Consider the following 18,630-nt stretch of genomic DNA (forward strand, 5'->3'; position numbering starts at 1 on the left):
TGTTCATTTCAATACATAGTAAAATTAAAATCACGTTTACTAGATAACCACATTTCTTTAAATCTAAGACACATCCCCCTAATTTGGCTCAAACACAAGAACAAAGCTATCTATCAATATTTCCAGTGTGAAGTTACATCTCCACTACACTAAGCTTTGTTCAAATGACATCAGTAATGTATGTACATTACAGAGCCAGAAAGAAGAATTTGAAATACAGAAAGAAGTGAGAGTGCTACATTTTAGAGATGCTTAGCTATGTACAATATGCAATGATGAAGAAACTAAAGGTAAACCCTGAGATTAATGAGCCATACTAAATAGATCCTTTGCTGCATCAGCAAAATAATATGCAATATCACCTTTTTGGTGCAAACAGGCCACTAAAATGCAACTTTACCATGCAGGTTGATGGTTGTCTATTTTTCTTGACAATATATTTCAGTGGGCAGGATAAACAACGTATCTACTGCTGCCATGGAAACATGACAATCTACTTGCTTAAGCTGACAACACAAAACTTTGTTTATTATATAGAGGAAGGGGGAAAAAGCAATAAAAGTGAATAGTGAAAATTAGTGCTGTTCATACTCTTGTGACTGTCATGATAATTTTTACACTAAGTTTTTGTAAATGTTCGGTTTTTTTCAGTGCTTAAGTCCCGAGTCCTCCTCATAAATACATATGCACAGACTAACAACTGGGGATGCAGCATATATTCAAAGAAATAATTTTTCATGTTGATACTGAGCAGTGCATTGTTATTGGTATGATCTTTTAAAAAGATCATACCAATAACTTTTACCAAATACTTATGATTGTGTAATTTAAGTGGCAGTGGTAACATTGGATGATATTTACTGGATATGTATGATATGCTATGATATGGCAATTTCAGTTGCAGAACAAAATATGTAGATATCACAATGTTATTGCTACAGTAAAAACAAACTTTCACAAATGACTTCTCATGTATACAAAGTCCAAATGAAAACTTTATACTATAAAATACATATTACAATGCATGGTGCATTGTAATGGGTATGTTGCACATTTTATAAAATATATACCATATGCTGGAGTAAAAAATTAGATAAAGAAGATGGAATACACAAGATAAATGAAAAAGACAAATGAATAATTATTATCATATATAAAATAATGAAAATTAGATTTCTAAAAATAAAATCAGAGCTTAAATGCAAATACCTTGATTATGCAAAATTCTTCCTACAATGACAGCCTAGAATTAAAAATAAATAATGGAAAAAATTTCTGAAACTCACTGTGAAAATGAAGCATATAAAATTTGTGATTCACAGCATAAATGCTACAAGTCAAGAGACTATTTCAAAACCCCAAATGATATGTTTGCTGAAATGTCAGCATGTTTGAAGTAATGTTTACTTTAAGAGATGTTTTATCTCCATTAAGATCACTTCTTCGAGAGTTAAAAAAAATAATAATAAAAATAAAAATAGAATTTATTTACATGCAAACCACACTTATGTTGTGTAGTGACTATTTTTCAGTGTGTGAATCATGTTTCTTGGCATTTCTTTCTTAGAAAAATAAAGTCTTAAAATGCATTTTAAGACTATATGACAAAAATAGGGACAAAAAGTTATATAGTGAAGATGTCAAAGATCATATATATATATATATATACATAATACACACACAGAATACCTTGTGACTAGGATATTAACTTGGAACTGTTTTAAACACTACAACTGCTTCATTTTTAAGATTACGTGTATTTAAATAATCAAGTACTATTATTATTCTTCTAGTAAACAAAATATATATATATATAAAAAAATTTAAATGGAATTCTGTATATGCATGCAAAATTCTTACTACACATATTTAGTGCAAAATGACTAACAAATGCACTAACTTTGATTTAAACAAATACAAATTAAAAAAATTAAATACAAAATATACATACATGATACAAAAAAATTGTATGGCAAGATATTAAAGCAATATAAAATGCTATATAACAGTATCTGAATCATTCATGTAAATTGGACTTGGTCTTCCATTTAAAAATAATATGGACCCAGGTCGAGAACCAACTTGAGAAGTGGTTCTAGATGTATACATTGGGTTAGTCTGTCCTGTACACAGTTCTGCAGAATGACAACTTTCAACACTTGATGCATTAATTAATTTTGTTACAGGGTTTTGATAATATCTTCTTCTTGAACCCCGTTTTGAACGTGTTGATCTCTGCTTTACTTTTCTTGGAGTCATAGGCCTTTGATACATGGTATTTGTTTCTGGAGGTGATTGAGTTCGATATTCAATGCTATAGGGAAGGGTCTTGGGGGATGGCCTTGGTATAGCTAGAAAAAAAAAGTTTTTCATGGCATTTAATTTTCATATGATTTAAAAGCATTCAATATTAAATCTGCACTCACATATATAAAAAAACTTCATGCTAATTTTAAAAAAAAAATACTGTTCCAATATACAGTGTAGACAAACTTTGGGATGTGATGCAAATGCTCTTCAACAAGTTAGAGAAGAGAATATTTTTTTTTATGATGTTTACTTTAGCACGTAGGAAGATCATATTAAGAGACCAACTCATTAAACAAATGGAAAATGATTCTGCTCTGCAATGGCCAGACTTTAATACAATTCATGAAAAACTTATTTGTTCACCACTCCAGATCAGCATCTGCACCTTAGATGATACAAACTGTAAATTTCACAAGATGTGAATTCTAATTGCCTTGCTCTGAGTCTTTGTTTTATTGCATCATTTATAAAAAGCTTACTGAAAAGTAAGCTTTTTTTAAATATATATATATATATATATATATATATATATATATATATGTATCAATGTGTATTTTACTCTTTTATTACTTTCAGTTTTAGAGTTCAGCAACTAGAAATCCCTAAAACAAGCAAAGAAAATGGCACAGAATGTTGTCATTTCTGTGTTTTAGGGATTTCTAGTTTATAACCAAGTTTTTTTATATGAATTAAACTAAACTTGCCAAGAAATCGTATTCTTGTTTAATCCTTCATCCAAATGTATTGCAAACAAAGTTTGCACATAATGTTTTTCAAAACTATCTACAACTATCTCTGATTCAGAGGATCTTATTAATAAGGTGATTATGTCTTTTTACTACTTGCATATGGAAAATATATGACTTCTGCATTAATTCGATCTTGGTATCTCTTCTGGGTCTAGCTTCCACTGATGAGACCTCAATAAAGGTAGAAAATGGTCTGGCATGTAGTGGCCCTTCTCATAATGCATAGCACTATGCATGTCCAAAAGGAAGTGTGCTTTGCATTATGGGATACCAAGGCAATTGATGTAAAGTCAGCTTCTATATACAAGTAGCCTAGTCATGAAGATACTTCACATGTAAACTCTGTGTGCTTACACTTGGATAATGGATTAAACAATAATTGCAAGTGAAAAGATAATGCAGATGGAACAAAATATAGTGATCAGGTTTCTGAATGCAGAAAACATGTTCTGCTGACTAACATTTATTGGTGAATGAAAAGCATTTATAGGTGAGATATGAATAGTGCAGTAATTCAAAATTCATGCCCACCTGCATCATTATTAGTTCTGAGCAATACTGGAACACTGTAAAAACTGAAGACCTATGCAGCAGGTTTTCTTCAAACATAACACGTGGCCATGCGTGCGTGCGTGCATGCACGCGCGCGCGCACACACACACACAGACTTGGCTCTGATTTCTGTCTCTTTGTGAAAGAAGGAACATTTGAGAAGCTATCAGTTCATGTAAGATGGTGAAGTGAAGATAGCAAAAAAAGATGCAATTCTGACAACAAGGTGCTTGGTTCTATTGTAACAAACGCATGAAGCTACCTAAATACTGGAGGTGCATGGACTGTAAATATGATTATGTTTAGAAATGATTGTGTAAACTTATAAAGTTCAAGGAAAGTAAAAGTATCTATCTATATTTTTATTTCAATGAAACATCTACTCCCATTATCTGAAGTGAAATAAGGATGCATATGGAGAGAAAGGAACATGCATACAAAGTGCTGTTTTTTTTCCAACATTCAGGTAATTCTATGAGTTTATTACAACAGAACTGATCATCTTATTGGAGAACCACATCTGCACTTCACCTCACCGTGATATGAAATAATGACTTTCAGTAGTTTCAAGTTTTAGGAAGAGATGGGAATTAGAAACAAACTGGGACTGTGCAAACCAAGGCAAGATCTTTCAGCATGCCTAGATATAACAATAGACGAGAAGATACCCTCCTACTTCAACTGTCTGGAAGCTTGAGAGCAGCTTCACACTGTGTACCTACACATACTAGCCAATGAATTAGAAAAATTTATGTAAATGAACGTAAACATCACTTAAGCAGCGAATATGCAAAATACTTGTTTATGTGCATCACTGTGTATTGTAGGTAACTATTTAAGAATGCTACTGCTGGTCAACAATTGTCAACAGTGTTGATCAAAACAAAGGATCTTTCAGAGTTCAATAAAGGGCTTATTATGGTTGCCCATCTGGCTGTGGCCATGATTTTGAAAACAACACAGCCGACTGTTTCTCAAAAGGCAAGATATTCTGGGTGTTTAATCTAAGGAAAAATAACTCTTAAAATAACTCCTTGCTTAAGAGACATAACTGTAGTCTTAAGAGTCTGTCTAGAATGAGATCATCTTTGAAGGCTTGTACAGACAAACAGAACTTCTTATGTGCAGCAATTGATTGAAGCATTTAATGAAGGCCATCCTGACCCATATTTAAGTGAACTATGTACAGGGAATTGAGGAGGATCGGTGTTGGCAATCACATGCCTATACGAAAACCACTAATTTCTGTGAAGAACTGGAAAGTTCATCTACAGTGGTGTCAGGGCTGCTGTTACTGGTTCTGGAGGTGGTGTCATGAAGTGGGGTATGTTCTGTGGGTATGGAACAGGTCCCCTGAAAAGGCAGGTATTCTCCAAGGAATATTTGAACAAGTCCAATGTTGGCTTTTTATCCAGTAGGTGACAGTTGTTTCATGGATGACAATGCTACTGTCCATTGTGCAAGAATTGTTCAGCAGTGGTACAGCAAGCATGATAACGACTTCCACCATCATCACTAGCCACCACAAAGTCAGAATCTGAGCCCCATTAAGAATGTATGGGATATGTTAGAAAAACAGATCGGGAAGCAAAGTCCTCTTTCATCAAATATGAACCAGTTAAAGGACTGTCTGGTGAATGGCTGGTATGTTGTAGATAGATGCAATCCAACAACTTTTGGAATCGATGAAAAACCACATATGTGCTGTAATTATTATTATTACTACCATGCGACACTTCCAAGGACAGGGCACTCTACTCTGCTACACACACACAACTCACCATCTCCCCTATGATACACAGATGCAATGACATTACTATTATCAATGCCATCTACTCCCCATCACCAATACTGATAGGTTTATAATTAGCTGCATTTGTTATGGACATAATGGACAGCCAGATCCATGTCAGCTTCCACAGAACAAATGGGTCTGTCAGGATTGTACAACTTACCAAAATGATGATTATTTAATAAGTCAGCTATTCAAAAGATATATTTTGATGATTATACCAAAAATTTTTGAACCAATTAGCCACAGAAGTCTATACCTGCAAGTCAGCTATTTCCAGACATTTTCCTGCCACAATCATTCTACCTTTTACTTGCCACATAGCAAAAGAATTCCTTTGGATTTACTTTAACCTGTTCAGCTAACAACTTTTTATAGTCCAACTTCCTCACCATATTTGTCACTTGCATCATAACATTTTGTACAATTTAGGTTCCATAAAATGCACTCATCTTGTTCATGCTTCAAAGATTTAGTCACCCTTCTTATTCATTCTGCTGACTCTAGGAATAATCAGTTATTGCTTCCTTCAAACATCCCTTGACCACTTTCCATACACTACTAATTCCTCTACCATGTAATTTCCAATCCCATGACACAGATACAAGATGCCTATACAGTTTATCATGATCACCTGCTTTATAGTTCTACATATATCACTTTTTGGTGAGAGTAAGAACAGAACTTACATGCATTGTCACTTCTCAAACCAAAACTCTATGATAACTTTTGCCAAATAGAAGCAAAACAGTTACCTCATATATGGACAGATTCTCAGATATTATTACCAAATCTAATATTTTAGTACCACAAGTTCCATCTATAATGTGCAGCCTAAAGAAGTTATCCCTCAGTAATTCTCTTTCCCCTTCTCTTGCATGTTCTCTTATCCCTCTAGTTTATATCTCCATAGTTAAAATAGCCCACAATGAGCCTTTTCTGTATCCAGAAAAGGGCTACCATTATGATTAATTCATCTGTGTAGTTCCAAGTCCTCTTCAGCTCACCCTAGTCTACAGTTAGTATTGAACTATGCATTTTATCTCACATATTTTCTACTCTGCACCAGACAGCCTCCAAAGCCTTTGGCTGAATTACACTATCAGAGTTGCTCCCAATCCCTACTCTAGTTGGCTGCAATTCATCTATAATCATAAGCATGAACCACTAGAATAAACTATTTCTGTGGTCCCTAAGAGACACTAAACAAATAGTAATACAGCTCTCTCTATATTTGTATCTCTCCAAGTTCAAAAAATATTATAAACAAAAGGGCATTTAATATGGTTTAATTAAATTTTAACACATCATTTTTTTAAATAATGGACATTAAACAGTTCCTTGAATTCCTTGCAAGTGAAAAACAAAAATTATTTTTTTTCATGAGTCCATAGCTGGAAAAAAAGGACTCTACCAATGTAGAACACATTTTTCCTATTTCTGCATCTCAAAACCATACTTTTATAATCGACTGTATTAAGTTATCCTTTGTATCACAATTTAATTTTCAAGGTCTCTTTTTCATTTTGGCCCACAAATTTTCTATTTATATTTTCTATTTCAGGAGACGTGAGACATTACCTGGCCACTGAAGCAATTGGATGTTGTGATTTTTGAGGAACTCTCACTTTTTTTTGAAGTGTGGCATGGGGTGAGATCATGTTGGAAGAGATGAGTTCTTTGTCTTTCTGGATCTGTGGGATCACTCTCTTCTCCAATATTTTTATGTATTAGTCACTTTTCAATTATACCATCAACAGGCACAAGTGATCCTGGACCATCATGTATAAAACAACCCCAGAACATCTTTTTTAGCTGGGTGTTTAGGAGCTTGTTGAAAGTGGGTGGGAGAAGTCATCTCAGCCGATGATTTGCAAACGAAGGATACTTGCTCTGCTTGGAAAAGAAATGGCTGTTATCTGCAAATATGATCTTCTTCCACTTCTCAACAGTCCAATCTTTGTACACTTTGATGTACAAAGGATGAGTCTACAACAGATAATCTTGGATTCATTTTGCTTTTCCTAACTAGTAAACAAACCTGAGTAAGTGTAGTTTTCCTTTTTCACCCACATATTCCTTTTCTGTCAGGAGAAAAGTTACCCCTCTCCCTAGACCTCTTTAAAATTACATTAACAGTACAAAAAACCAACACAACACTCATCAGAAATTTGTATCTGAGCCATGGATGTGTGCTGATAAAGAGTACATATTTTTGAACATTTTCTTGGAGATCTATCCATTTTATAGCTACACAAAATGAATAAAACACTATGAATGCCAACTTGTTTACACTATTAAAAATGCATGACATTACTAATAAATATCATAGAGACAGTTAAAACATGCAGCACTCAACCAAAACCAAAATTATTGTGAGCTGAAACAAAAACCAAAAACTTGATGAAAATTCGGCTTGTTTGGATTAATTTGTTCGTTACTGTATAAGAGCAATGAAAAACAGTATAAAGCAACAGATCTGATGGATACCAAAACAGATAAGAAATAAACAAGAATCATAGCAATTGATGAGAAAAGACTACAACTTAAAGGAATATTATGATAAAGTTAAAAATAGATCAGAATACAATATGATAAAGCAACAACTTAGTTTTATCAAAACTGAATAAAATAAATGTTTTCTCTCTCCCTGTGCATGTGTGTCTTTACTCATAAAAGTTAAATAAATTAGGTTGGTATAGCGGGTAGTCAGTTAAATTTATGTGAAAAGGAAATCAACCAAAACATCAAATTTTATTGTATACTGAACATTATACAATTAAATGCTCAAATTTCAAGTCAGTTTTAAAATAATGATTAAGAGTTTTTCGGTTAGAAATAAAAAGTATTTTAATATCTAGAGGCAACAGATAAACTGAGTTCTAATGCTATTACAGTTAAAATTTTGCATGATTAATATTCAAGAATGTATGCGAGCAGAATAAATTTTAAGTGGTGTAGCTATTTTTATCCCATGTTTTGTAAACCTGTAGCAAATTAGAACTGTGGGTGGGCTAAACATTTCAAGTTACTTTGAGCCTCCAATAATGTTGTTTTCATAATGGGCAATGAAAATCATCTTTTCTTAAACATCTACTTGATTATCCATATTATAGTTGGATTCGAACCCAAGATGTCTGTTGGTTGAGACAGCCAACCATTTTTGTCAAACAATTTATTAAAACAGTACAGGAGAATTTTATCTATCAGTCCTATAGATGAAAGATTGCAAAGTGTGTATCACATCACTGCTGAATGTGTTGTAGTGGTCAAGCAGAACTTAATGATACTTCTTGAACAGAACAGAGGCTGTAAACCTGGGAAGGGGGGTCACTATAAGGAAGATTGTAAAAAAGACAGAGTGAATGAAAGAGGATGACAAGAAATTGGTTCAGTAGATTTTAAGCTGGATAGTGACCAGAAGCTACATGTGTTTTTACAGGCTCAAAAGACATGGAGAAATAAAGGCAGAACCATGCCCACAGAAATACCACTGAGAAGACAAGACAGTAACAGAATGAAAGCAGGAGACTACAATCTCTCTCTCTCTCTGTGTGCATATGAAAGAGGGAGAGAGACAGACAGACAGGCAGACAGAATGATGGGGGGGGGTGAGAAGGTTATCTGTTAATCAGACTATCCTTGCCCTAATCTGGATAGCATTTTTAAATAGGTTTTTGGGATTTATATGTAAAAACTATTGCAGTTTGCAGATGTGTTGGTGCTGGTATAAACAAACATCTTCTGCAGAAAAGCTACAGATGTAAGTCAGCCTCAGAAGAGATATCTGATCTTGTCTGAGGAGCTTTGTATTATCAGAGACAAGACAACGAGATCTTTCATGGAGGGAAGGAATAAAGAATGATACAATTATAAAAAGAGTTCTTTCTTAAATAAATAAATGAAGCCTGTAGCTTGCTGGAAGTGGCATTTGCATCCTCTGTGCTGTGCCAGCCCAAAGAAAGACTTAAGTTTGAGTCTAGTCACCTCTACTTTTTCCTCTAGTCTAGATTACAGAACTTTTTCTAAGCCTTTCTCCCAGAAACTGGGATTTTTCATCCTCTACACTTACAAAAAAAAAAAAAAAAAAAAAAAAAAATCCATAGAATCCACAATATTTTAAACAATATTGTATTAGTGACCATGAGATGGCAACATTTGTCAAACATCTCTTCATCAGATGCTGCTTACAATTAATGATGATAATCTTGGACCAGCTATCTCTAACTGCTACGATGAAGACCAAACTGCCCACTCAGTCTCCAAAATGCCCTTGCCTACTCTCCCTATAAGGGAATAAAAGGCATTAGCTGATTTTTTCAATTTGATACGTGTGCGCACGCACGCGCGCGCACACACACACACACAGTGCAACCTCGGTTGTCGAACATAATTCGTTCCTAAAGGCTGTTCAGAAACCGATTCATTCGAAAACCGAAACCATTTTCCCATAAGAATTAATGTAAAATGGATTAATCCGTTCCCGAACCCCAGACGATTGTTTATTTAAACCTTTACAATGGTACTTCATGCATAAGATCGTATAAAAACATAATGAAAATGTATAAAATCTTACATAAAAGAATAAACACAATAAATAGATAAAATATAGATGAAAATTTAACTTCATCTATATCTTACTCACCGGAAGGAGGTGAGTAAGGGGAGTCCCCTTCCATAAAAACACCAGGTTACTGTCCTGAGGTTTTTTTCTCTTTCTCTTTTCTGTCTCTTGGCACCACTCGACTCTGGTTGAGACACACTGGGCCTCTGTCTCACTAAAAACCTGTCCAACTAGATTTGTTTTTGCCTGCATTTTAAAATGTTTCTGAAGTGAGACATGGCACCGTCATTGATAAGGTTTATGATGCGGTTTGCTACAGCTTTGTGAGGGTGATATCTTTCCACAAAACTTTGCACCTCACCCCATTTCTTTGATCAAAGAACTAGAAACATCCTCAATCCTTTCCTCTGTGCCTGAAGACATTTCCTCCACCTTCGCCTTTTGCTGCTCCTTCTGAAGGTGTTCCAGTTCTCCCATGGTGAGCTCATTCCTGTGATCCTCCACATTAGCACTGTCAACTTCCAAGCCCATGTTTTTGCCCAGAGAAACAATATCATCGACAAGAGCAACATGCTCAGCCTCAATGTTTCTGTCTGCTACACAGCTTGCCACAATTTCCTCCAGGTCGAGTTCATGGTCCTATAAGTCACTTGCACCCAGGCTTTGTCAAGGATACTTAAGCAATGGAGGATGTTGAAGTGATTTTTCCAGAATTATCTGAGTGTTAATTCTGTCTCAGAGGTCACTTCAAAACACCTTTGAAACAGCGCTTTGGTGTAGAGTTTCTTAAAGTTCAAAATGACCTGCTGGTCCATGGGCTGAATTAGAGAAGTTATGTTAGGGGACAGGAACTTCACTGTGATAAAATCAGACTCCTCCACTAACTCGTTCTCCAAGCCTGGAGGGTGAGCAAGAGCATTGGCCATCAAAAGAAGGAATCTAATTAGCAAATTTTTTTCTTGAAGGTCTTTATTTTCTCACACTTGGGGCAAAGACTTCATGGATCCACTCAATAAACAATTGCCTGGTTACCCAAGCCCTACTATTAGCCCTCCACATAACAGGCAATTCACTTTTCATCACATTATTTTTCTTAAACATCCTCGGATTCTCAGAGTGGTACACAAGGAATGGCTTGACCTTGAAGTCCCCACTTGTGTTTCCACATAGCAAAAGAGTCAGCCTGTCCTTCATTGGCTTGTGTCCTGGCAATGGTTTTTCCTCCTGAGTGATGTAGGTCCTCTTTGGCAATTTTTTCCAAAATAGGCCGGTTTCATCACAGTTGAACACTTGTTGGATAAGAAAACCCTCAGCCTTTACATAGTCACAAAATTCTTGCACATATTTCTCAGCAGCTTCTTGGTTCGAACTCGCAGCCTCTCCATGCCTAACCACACTATGTATGCCGCTTCTCCTCTTAAATTTCTCGAACCACCCTCTACTAGCTTTGAACACATCAGTATCAGCACTCATACTAGGGTTTTTCTTTAACAGGTCATCATGTAATCGCCTCGTTTTCACAAATTATAGCCTCAGAAACACTATCACCAGCTAACTGTTTCTCGTTTATTCAAATCAGCAACAATTTTTCGATTGACACTTCTTCAATCATCTGTGATCTTTGTTTAGTAAGAACTTTCACTCCTCTTGCAACATCAGCTCTCTTGATTGCCTCTTTATTTTTGAGTATTGTACATATTGCTGATTTCGCCATACCGAACTGCATAGCAAGATTCGAGACATGAACGCCATTTTCATGTTTGGATATGATTTCTTTTTTCATTTCTATCGTGGTTCTAACAACCTTTCTTTTCGCTTTGCTGCTATCACTACCCTTCTTCGGTCCCATGGTGGCTTATTTAATAATAATTTTAAAAAAAAAACAAGGAAAATCAAGAAAACACACTGCAAATTCGAGCAAGTGTCTGCACTGAACGAAGGCTGCCGCATAACTGATGCTTTCCCGCACCTTACAGCTCAGCACGTGGTTGCCGTTTGCTTGTTCGGGAACCGAATTGTTCGAGGAAAGAGATATTTGACAAACCGAGGTTCCACTGTGTGTGTGTGTGTGTGTGTGTATATATATATTTATTTATTTCCCCCCTCCTGCAGTTAGGAAAATACTGACCCCTTTTAGTCTTACATCAAAATAGCTATTAAGGTGGTGCTTTGTTGTACAATTTTCTGTTAGTTTAACTGCTGTTCTATGTTTATTTTTTGTGTACTGAAGACACCTATGAAACTTAAGGAGAAAAGAGAAAATTCTGCAAATAAGTTTTAATATGAGTTTTCTTCTGAAAATAGTTTGTTGCAAAATATAATATGACAAGAAATGGTGGAAAATATAAATTTCTGGGCATTTCCTTTGTCTTATTTTGTGGAAAGTATGTTCATACAAAAGAAAATAATGGGAAACAACAAAGGAATAGTGGGAATTCATAAATTGAGGAAACAATATAAAAGACTGACTGGAACCATACAGAAAGCTCACAAAATGACATGAAAAAATACAAATACAAGGAACAATAAGAGACACAAGAAAGAACTAAGAGTGAAAGTATAAACATGTACATTTTGAAAAGTTACTTTAGCTTAAATTAATGTCACTCATCTGAAATCTTCCTAATGAATAACTGTAAACATTATGTAAAGATTTTACAATTAAACATTAAAAAATTAGGACGTAAGTCAAAAACTTAAACATTCAAAATCAGAAATTCAGAATTTTTTTATTTACTGTATAGATAAGGGGTTTTTCAAACGAAAAATGAGCTGTTACCAAAACAAATTTCATAGATTTTACTTAAATTACAAATTAAGTAAATACTATATGTTGTGCAATATTTCTTTAATTTACAGTTTTAAGTGAACAGTGTTAATTTATGCAGCTGTAAAAGGGGCCCCAGTCCAATCAGGAAGCTGACATTCACACTAGTTGTGTTTATCACTTTCCCTTCCTCTTTGTAATTGGAGGGTGACTGTCTGCTGAAGTTTCAGGTTATTTTTGATTTTAATGGTATAAATCAAAAATTTAGTTTATTATGAAGAATTCGAATAAGTAGCATTAAGCTAAAGCAATATTTCAAAATTTAAACATTAATTCTGGATTTTCATTTTTATACTTTCTCACTCTTCTAGTTCCCTCCTTTGTCTCAATTATTGTTTGCACATGTACTTTTCATGTTGTCATTTTGTGTGTATGTAAGGTTCCTGCCAATCCTTTTTCTCTCTGTTCTATTTCCTGTGATTTCTTTTGTTCTATTTATTGGATTTTTTTTTATTATTATTAATATTTCCTGCAATTTCTTTAGTTATTTCCTGTGATTTCTTTTACACTAATTCTGGAGATTTCCCCTGTTATGTTTCTCGTGATTTCCTTTAAGTTTTACACAACTTTTTTTTTTTGAGTGTGTGTGTTTTATTCTGTGATTTTTGTTCTACTGGAAGTTTCACTGATTTATATCTTGTGAATAAATATGCCTGCATGCATGTGCCTAGTATATTTCTTTGTGCTCAAGAATATGCCTTTGTGATCAATGTGAAATAATGTTGATTAGTGATCTATTCATGTTCCACTTTAAAGTGCAACATGAATGTAAATCAGCACCTAAGCCTAAATACTCAATTAGATATAATTAACTAAATAAATTTAGTTATTTAATTATTATCCTAAGAATATTGTTTGTATCTCCTCCTATTTAGTTTGGTACTTACAAAAAAAACTGGAAGAAACACAAATGTGCAATGATAAAGTAGCAATAATAGCAATAAGCTTTGATTCAAAATGTGTTTCAACATAAAAACATAAATGTAATATTATAGTACATCAAGAAACTGAATTATTAACATAATCTTGCAAAAATTATCAAGCTGGCCAACTGCTTAAAACTACTATAAATAAATTTGTCAGTAATTATCATTCATAATGGTACAATTCTGTTCGATAAATTTGAATTTTCATATAATTAATAAAGACTCGTAGCTAAAAATTCCGAGTTATTTATTCTTTTGTTATTTCAATCTACCATATAACAAGCAGTTGAACAATAACAATTAATGCAAAAATAAACTTATTTCTACAGACATGAGGAGCAGTCATTTTCATTACCCTAAATAGTATATACTGACAAATAAAATAAGAGAATTATGCTATATACTATTCAAAATACAATTTGTTTTATGTTCAGAATATATATACTGGTAGAATTCTCACACACAAATTACATACCTTTATACAAACAATATGACTTAGTAACTGAATGGATGAAAAGCTTTTAAACCAAGTTATATGTATTTCTCACTTATTCTATACATAATTTAAATTTATCAAATAACGAATGTATTTTATAGATGATTAAATTATCATGAAATACCATCAAAAAATCAAACTTCTTAAAAAAACTGCAATTTCTTAATGACTGTGATTAGTATAAATGCATATTAGTAATAACTTAAAAGTTATGCTTAACTGTATAAGCACATGCCAAGGAAATTAGTAAAATTTCATCTGGAAGTTACATCTGAAAAAGACAAGGAGTAAGAAGACAGATATTAACCAAAGGACTAAGTCCTTATATTCCAATGTTATTTAGCAAGAAAATAAATACATACATCGGCTGCAGGTGCATGTGTGAAGCCTTTGCTGGAGTGTTATAGGTGGAGAAAGAATCAAAGCCACCAATGAAATCAACTGAAACAGAGAAAGGGTGCTGTTAGATAGGCTTTGCCAAATGCCAAAATTGTGCACAGGTTAATGTTTACCAGGAGTAATCATGTAGATGTCTAAAATACTACATACCATGCAATTAAAAAAGCAATGGTTGCAATAAAATTGATCTGATATGCTGGCCTCGGTTTCTCTTTAAAATCTCATTATAAAATATACAGGAGTTACCAAAGAATAACAGAAAATAATATAAAGTGAAATTTTTGTTAAATACATAACTTTTACATTTGCATAAAAGAATGTAAATAATTTTATATCTTAATGTTCATGTTAAATTTTTACAGTACTGACTCAAAATACCATGCAAGGACAAAACAGTTAACCTGTTGCTCACTAGTGGATGATATACAGTGTATTATCGAATTGCCTATAACCAACTACATAATAGAGGTAAAGACTGACGCAATGTAATTGGTTTCCAATACAAATGGTTTTCAAAGGGTCCATCCATTTTGCAAATATCTAACATTATGGCAGCCAGCCATGTTAAGAGACAGATATTTTGTTGGATTTGATTTCAAAACAGTATCACCAGGTCATTTATTAAAGAATACCATGGCACTGTAATCAAGAAATTATGACAATTCAAACTGTAATGGAAAAAAATAACTAATGTTCTATCATGTCATTATCAAGACAAGATAAAAGAAAGTCTATAGCTCACGAACTAAAGGGCCTTTACATGACACCTTAGTATCATACTTATTTTGCTTGTGTGGTGTTTTGTGAGTCAATACTGTAAAAATTAACATGAATAGCAGCCATCTAAGTCTTTCTACATGCCTTAATCTCAATTTTAAAAAATTCTTGGATAGCTCCTTCAATAATCTCTCCATTAGTAATTAATAAAAACATTCATCTAAAAACTATATTTCAAATGACAAATATTTTATATTTTATGAATGACGGTAAAAATTCCATCTTGTGTATTTCAACTGATAATTATGTCCTTAATTTTTTTTTTTTTTTTGTCCTTGTTATATAGGTTTTGGAATATTATGTGCACACATATCCACAGTCTCTTTTTAAAATTGACTGCATGTACGTTTCCTTTGTCAATCTGATACTTAATTTTTTCCAGCTCAGAACTAAATGGTGATCACTTCCTATTGCAAATCTCCTGTACACTCTTGTTTCTAAAATAAGAATTTAGCATGTGTACTTGACATTATAATTAGTCCTGACTTTTTTCTTCAAATTTTCTCAAAACATTACCATAGGTTTGTAATTCATATCCTACTCCACTGTTTAGGTTTGTCTATCTTCCCGACCCCAACCCCAACAAGTAACCTTTCATTTCTTATAGTCATTTTTTTTATGTCAGAAATGACCAACACTACTGAAGATATGCATGCACTACATGCTTCCTTAAGGAGTTCTTTGGTGAGTACTTGATTCCATGGCTCCAGCCTTCCTGTTTCTGTCCTGCCTACATTTGTTCCTATTTACTCAAGCAATCTCCAGAGACTGGATGATTTAACATACAATACATTCAACAAATTTTTTGCATAACAACATCCCATATTGTGCAACATGCTACATGAGGTGGAGAAATGCATGATGAATTATGGGAAAATCTTCTCTAAGCTGTGTGCATGCACACTGGCCAAAAGGGAGTACACATTCCTAGTAACTGCATGCAATAAATTTGTACTTTTGCTTTCAAAATTTCTAAGTCACAGTAAATAATTTTTTAAAGTACTATAAAAACAAATTTTATCATAAATCATACTTGTTTTATTTTATTTCACACTTATTTTATTTAGTAGTTTCTCCAATGTCTCCACTCCAATATTACTTTAACCTATTCCAACTCAATACACTCTAATTAGTTACTTTTAGCCTATGCTGTGTGAGCAAACTGTAAAAGCATATTTGTGACTATACTGTCTAGTCTAGTACAGTCACTTGAACTTTTACAAAAGGTGATGTAAAAGTTCAAGTGACTTTTACATCACCTTCTGTAAAAGTTCAAGTGACTGTACTAGACTAGAATTTTTGCAAAAAGGTGATGGATTTGTAGCTATGTGGATTTAAGCAAATTAATTTAGTATAATAAATTAACTAAATTAAATTAATTAATTTAGAATAAGATTTACTCGCAATTTTGCAAGTTATAACCTGTAAAATTGCGAGCAAATCTTATTCTCCTTTTTATAGGTGAGAACTATGAAGGTTCTACTCTAATCATCTGGAATTGGACCTTCTGAACTATGCAATACAGCCACTGCAAAATTTTTATACCTTTTTTTTTTTTGAGCATTTCTGGCTGAATATCATCTAGTCCAGCTGCCTTTTCAGATTTTAGGTGGCTTTTTCCACCTAAGTACTGATATGTACTCCTGCTGTATTATTCTTGAAAATTTTCCACTGCTGTTCTGTCACTGCTTGCTACATTTAAGTTTTTCAAAGTAATTACTCCGGACATGTAGAATATCCTTATCCTCAGTCTTCATGTCACCTTTATAATCTATGATTCATTTTATGTCACTCTTTCTTCCATTTCTAAGCCTTTTCAACAGCACCCAGAACATCATGTCATTTCCTTATATCATCATCATCAAATTCCTGATATGCACTCTCAGGGGATATCCAGGATATTAAGGTATTGTCACATGAAAGTTATATCACTATTAACTACTTACTATCAACAATTTTTCTCCAAATTAAATTCTCTTGAATTCTAGTAATGTAGAATTGGAGGCTGTTTCAGTTACTGACTTTTCACTGTTTAATGGAGCAATGTCCCAACTATCACGGCATTGCATTTTGTTGTACAATCATTATCTTTTGGTTTAGGACAATACAGAATACAATTTGGTCAGCTAAATTCCAAACTGACAGTTCATCCTTGTTCATTTAATATATGAAGATAACTACTAATGGGATACACAAGGTGAGAATAGGATGTTACATTATAAGCTCACTGATTCTCCACATTCCTTAAAAGGCTATATGGAGGTCTCCCTCAGTTTGACCCTTAAGCAATTCCTTCTTCCATGCAAAACTTCATTCATTCATCTTGCCTTGCTGTCCATAAACATGTTATAAAACATTATGTACACTGTTAATCACTATATCTTCAGCAAATTAGATCCTTTTACAATGCCACAAATGCATCCTTGAACAGCTTCTTTATTTTAATAATGTACTCCTTTCTGTCTCTCTCTTGCTAATTTGCATCAAGTTAACAATCCCTAAGTTTTTTCACATTCCCCCATATTTTTGGCTACAATGTTTTCTTTCTTCAAATATCTTCCATCACTGCACACTTCTTGCACTCTAATACAGTGGTGCCTAGTAGTTCGTATTGAATTTGTTCCAGAAACCCATTCGAACTATGAACCGGTCGAAGTCCGAATCAAGATTTTACATAAGAAATAATGGAAAGCAAAATAATCCGTTCCCATATCCAAAAAATTTCAATAATTTTTTTAAAATTTTATCTATTTTAGGTTTTTTAAATGTTAATAACTTAGAAAAAATTACATGTTAATAATTTAGAAAAAATTAAACAAAATAACGTTATATTTATTTTATTAATTTTAATTATTACAACAACATAAAAATAACGGTGAAGAATATTTTTTTAATATAAAAATCACAAAGATGAAAATAATGCTCCCGTTGTTAAGCGTCTTCTTTCTACTTCTTAGCTGGAGTTGAGAATGCTAATTCACGTTCTCTTTTTTCTGCAGAGAAGAATCTATCTAATGTTGTTTGGCACTGACAATTTTCTTCGATATTCCTGGTAACTACTGTCTTATTAGGGTGCCATTCTTCCACAATAGCTTGTGTTCTAACCCAAACAGAGAACAATTCTTGAAGGTCAGCATTGGAAATGCATCCTTTGGCATCCTTCTCTTCCATAAAAATTTATTTTTCCACTTTTTTTTTTGCTGTTCATCGTGAAGATGTTGAAGTTCTTCTGTGCTGA

General features: G+C 33.5%; 1 protein-coding gene across 3 annotated transcripts in view; it reads right to left on the reverse strand.

Annotated features, from left to right (window-relative positions):
• Positions 1-1,220: 1,220 nt before the first annotated feature.
• NKAIN (Sodium/potassium-transporting ATPase subunit beta-1-interacting protein) overlaps positions 1,221-18,630 on the reverse strand; it is an 83,371-nt gene continuing 65,961 nt past the window's right edge. For 2 of the 3 annotated variants that reach the window (XM_090407442.1, XM_090407441.1), the window contains exons 6-7: positions 1,952-2,351; positions 1,221-1,243 (exon numbers count right to left, since the gene is read on the reverse strand). In XM_090407442.1, the coding sequence (XP_090263568.1) occupies positions 1,999-2,351 (353 nt within the window). In that variant the 3' untranslated portion in view covers positions 1,221-1,243; positions 1,952-1,998. Of the gene's footprint in view, positions 1,244-1,951; positions 2,352-14,578; positions 14,658-18,630 lie in introns of those variants that run through there. The other variant, XM_090407443.1, reaches the window with a different exon arrangement.

Source organism: Typopeltis vanoorti, chromosome 17, assembly GCF_054136105.1.
Source record: "Typopeltis vanoorti isolate ZY-2024b chromosome 17, IOZ_Tvanoo_1.0, whole genome shotgun sequence".
NCBI lineage: Eukaryota > Metazoa > Arthropoda > Arachnida > Uropygi > Thelyphonidae > Typopeltis > Typopeltis vanoorti.